This window comes from Cynoglossus semilaevis, chromosome 17 (assembly GCF_000523025.1).
Source record: "Cynoglossus semilaevis isolate Cse_v1.0 chromosome 17, Cse_v1.0, whole genome shotgun sequence".
Classification (NCBI taxonomy): domain Eukaryota; kingdom Metazoa; phylum Chordata; class Actinopteri; order Pleuronectiformes; family Cynoglossidae; genus Cynoglossus; species Cynoglossus semilaevis.
The window spans coordinates 15993561-15996758 of record NC_024323.1 but is presented as its reverse complement, the minus strand read 5'-3'; the positions used below and the strand labels follow the sequence as shown (position 1 = coordinate 15996758).

The 3198-nt window shown below is 49.1% G+C and overlaps 1 protein-coding gene across 1 annotated transcript in view; it reads left to right on the top strand.

The window, feature by feature from the left end:
• rab3db (RAB3D, member RAS oncogene family, b) overlaps positions 1-2281 on the top strand; it is a 7224-nt gene extending 4943 nt beyond the window's left edge. Inside the window, exons 3-5 of the mRNA XM_008330708.3 lie at positions 1317-1435; positions 1535-1659; positions 1751-2281. Of these exons, the coding sequence (XP_008328930.1) occupies positions 1317-1435; positions 1535-1659; positions 1751-1938 (432 nt within the window). The 3' untranslated portion in view covers positions 1939-2281. The remainder of the gene's footprint in view (positions 1-1316; positions 1436-1534; positions 1660-1750) is intronic.
• The last annotated feature ends 917 nt before the right edge of the window (positions 2282-3198 follow it).

The following is a 3198-nucleotide window of genomic DNA, read 5'->3' as shown; positions in this document are numbered from 1 at the left end:
TGTTGGTGGGGGGGTTCTGTGGTGGGCTGGTGATTATCTGCCCACGGCTGCTGCAAAACTCACCTCATGTTTTTCCCCATTAAAATGAAGCAGAGCTGAAAGGTCAAAGGTCTCTCAGTGGACGGTTGACGGGATTTACCTTTGTTGTTGTCTTGTTGTTGATTTGTTGTTGTTTTGTTGTTGTCTTGTTGTCTTGTTGTTGTTTTGTTGTTGTCTTGTTGTTGTCTTGTTGTCTTGTTGTTGTCTTGTTGTTGTCTTGTTGTTGTCTTGTTGTTGTTTTGGTAAATCCACCACACGTGTCACGTGACCAACGCTTCAGTATTGATGATAGTAATCAATAATAAAGAGCGACTCCATCTGTTCCAGATTGATTAGGTCTACACACACAGGTGGTTCCAGTCCTGGACTGGTTGATGAGGAGCAGTCGTTCAGGGTCGTCACTCAGCTACCTCTGCCTCAGAGCATTCTGGGAGATCAGTCGAAACCTGTTGGGTTTTAAAACCAAACTAAAAGTCAAATTAAAAACCTCCGCCTTTTCACTTCCCTTCATTTGTAGTTTGTCTTCAACTGAAGACAGAAATGTGAGACAGGAGACAGGAGACAGAAGACAGAAATGTGAGACAGGAGAGAGGAGACATAAGACAGGAGACAGAAATGTCAGGAGACAGATCTGATATAAAAGTACGGCCACACATGACGTCATCGCTTCCATTTTTTCCACGCCTCAGTCTTCCCACCGTGGTCGCCGACTCTCCTCGTGTTGATTCAGTTTTTCGTTTCCCCCTCACTCTGCTGACCTTTGAACCCAAACAGTAAAGTCTGAGAAGTTAAAATCTCAATCACTCTGACATTAAAACTGTGGTTTTCCTCCGTGTGTGAATGTGTCATAGTTAGAGCAACACTGCCCCCTTCTGGTATCAGATAAAGCACACTGCATATATTATGAGCCCACAGGTTGAACCACAGGTTGATCCACAGGTTGAGCCACATGTTGAACCACAGGTTGAGCCACAGGTTGAGCCACAGGTTGAACCACAGGTTGAGCCACAGGTTGAGCCACAGGTTGAACCACAGGTTGAGCCACAGGTTGAGCCACAGGTTGAGCCACAGGTTGAGCCACAGGTTGAGCCACAGGTTGAGCCACAGGTTGAGCCACAGGTTGAACCACAGGTTGAGCCACAGGTTGAGCCACAGGTTGAACCACAGGTTGAGCCACAGGTTGAGCCACAGGTTGAGCCACAGGTTGAGCCACAGGTTGAGCCACAGGTTGAACCACAGGTTGAACCACATCACTGTTGTTTACTGTTCTCCTCCAGGACACAGCAGGTCAGGAGCGGTACCGCACCATCACCACGGCCTACTACAGAGGAGCCATGGGCTTCCTGCTCATGTATGACATCACCAACCAGGACTCCTTCAGTGCAGTGCAGGACTGGTGAGTGTGTGTGTGTGTGTGTGTGTGTGTGTCTGGTCTGTTGCTGTCACCGAGGGTCATCTCTGATTGGTCCTAAACCACTGCTGTGTCGTTGACCAGGGCGACGCAGATCAAGACGTACTCCTGGGACAACGCTCAGGTGATCCTCGTAGGAAACAAGTGTGACCTGGAGGACGACCGGCTGGTACCGACGGAGGACGGACAGAGGCTGTCGGAGGACCTGGGTAAACCCCAGTACAGACTGAAGTCTGTGGTTCACTGGGCGGTGACGTGATGACATCACAGTTAACTCCTCGTGTCTCCTCTCGCCTCCAGGCTTCCAGTTTTTTGAGGCCAGCGCCAAAGACAACGTCAACGTGAAGCAGGTGTTTGAGCGACTGGTGGACGTCATCTGTGAGAAGATGAGCCAGAGTCTGGAGGGAGAGGCCGACCTGGTGTCCAACCACCGGGGCCAGGCCCTGAAAGACTCACCCTCAGACAGCCAGGGGGGCTGTGCCTGTTAGACCCCCCCCCTCCCACACACACACACACACACACACACACACACCTCTCAGCCGTGGAGGCCGCTTCACTCTCTGCTTCTTCTTCTTCTTCTTCTTCTTCTCTTAATGTTTCAGGATTTAAAAAAAGAAGGTGTCAGAATCACAGTGTGTGAGATTGTTAGGAGTTGAGAAAACATTTCGTTTCTGTGATCACTGGTTGATTTGCATTAGATATAAGTCTGCAGTTTGCACTCTGTGAAATCTGAAATTCTATTGTGTGAGTGTGTGTGTGTGAGTGAGAGCAAGTGAGCGTATGCATGTGTGCCAGACAATGACAAAAGCTTATTAAAATGAATTGCACAGGCCCGTGCTATCTGGGAATTGATTATTTCTCAAGATGCAATATGAGTCGGTGAGCTGAGGCACCACAAGAGAACACTTGACATGAATATTTCCTTCCTTGTTTTCTCCAGTCTGCAAGTGACAGAGAATTACTCAAGTACTTTTCTACCAGTATTTGCGTATTTCTGTGTAAATGTACTCCTAATTCTACTCATCGCAGCTCCGGCTGACATCAGAGTTTGTCAGAGGAAACTCCACCTCAGTATTCCATACAGTTTGCATTGAGTGCATATAGAACACACTGCACTGGCGGTAGTGCTGCGGTGTCTTGTTGTGAAATGAGAACTACTGCCATCTGCTGGTCACCTTTGCTGAGTAAAAAGGACTGAAGATAAAAGGACTGTTGGTTTGTTTCTGTTCTCTGGAAGTGTTGGTGAGCTGCTCCCTCTCTGTCCTCTAGTAGGCGCTATTAAAGCAGTGTGTGTGTGTGTGTGTGTGTGTGTGTGTGTACTCTGTCTACAACTACTACAGTTTACTACATCTGTGTACGTCGGTCCCACGGTGGAAGTAAAGATGATGATCATCACTCAGTGGGTGAGGAAGTGGGTGAGGAAGTGGGTGAGACTCTTGGTTTTCAGTTCCTTTTCCTTCAGGATGTCAAAGATGTGGCTCCGATGTTGTGGATTTACGACCACACGTCCCTCAAACCTCAAACATCAGACTTTTATCTGGAGGAGCAGAGAAACCACCGTCTCCACCGCGAGGACGGGACAGTTTCCTCGTCCCCCCCTTCCTGTCACTGCAGTCAAGGACAGAGACCCCCCCACTCTATTCTTCCTCAACTGAACACATCCTTACTTCACCAACGGTCCTGACCGACCGTCCTGACAGACCGTCCTGACCGACCGTCCTGACCGACCGTCCTGCCCGACAGGCCGC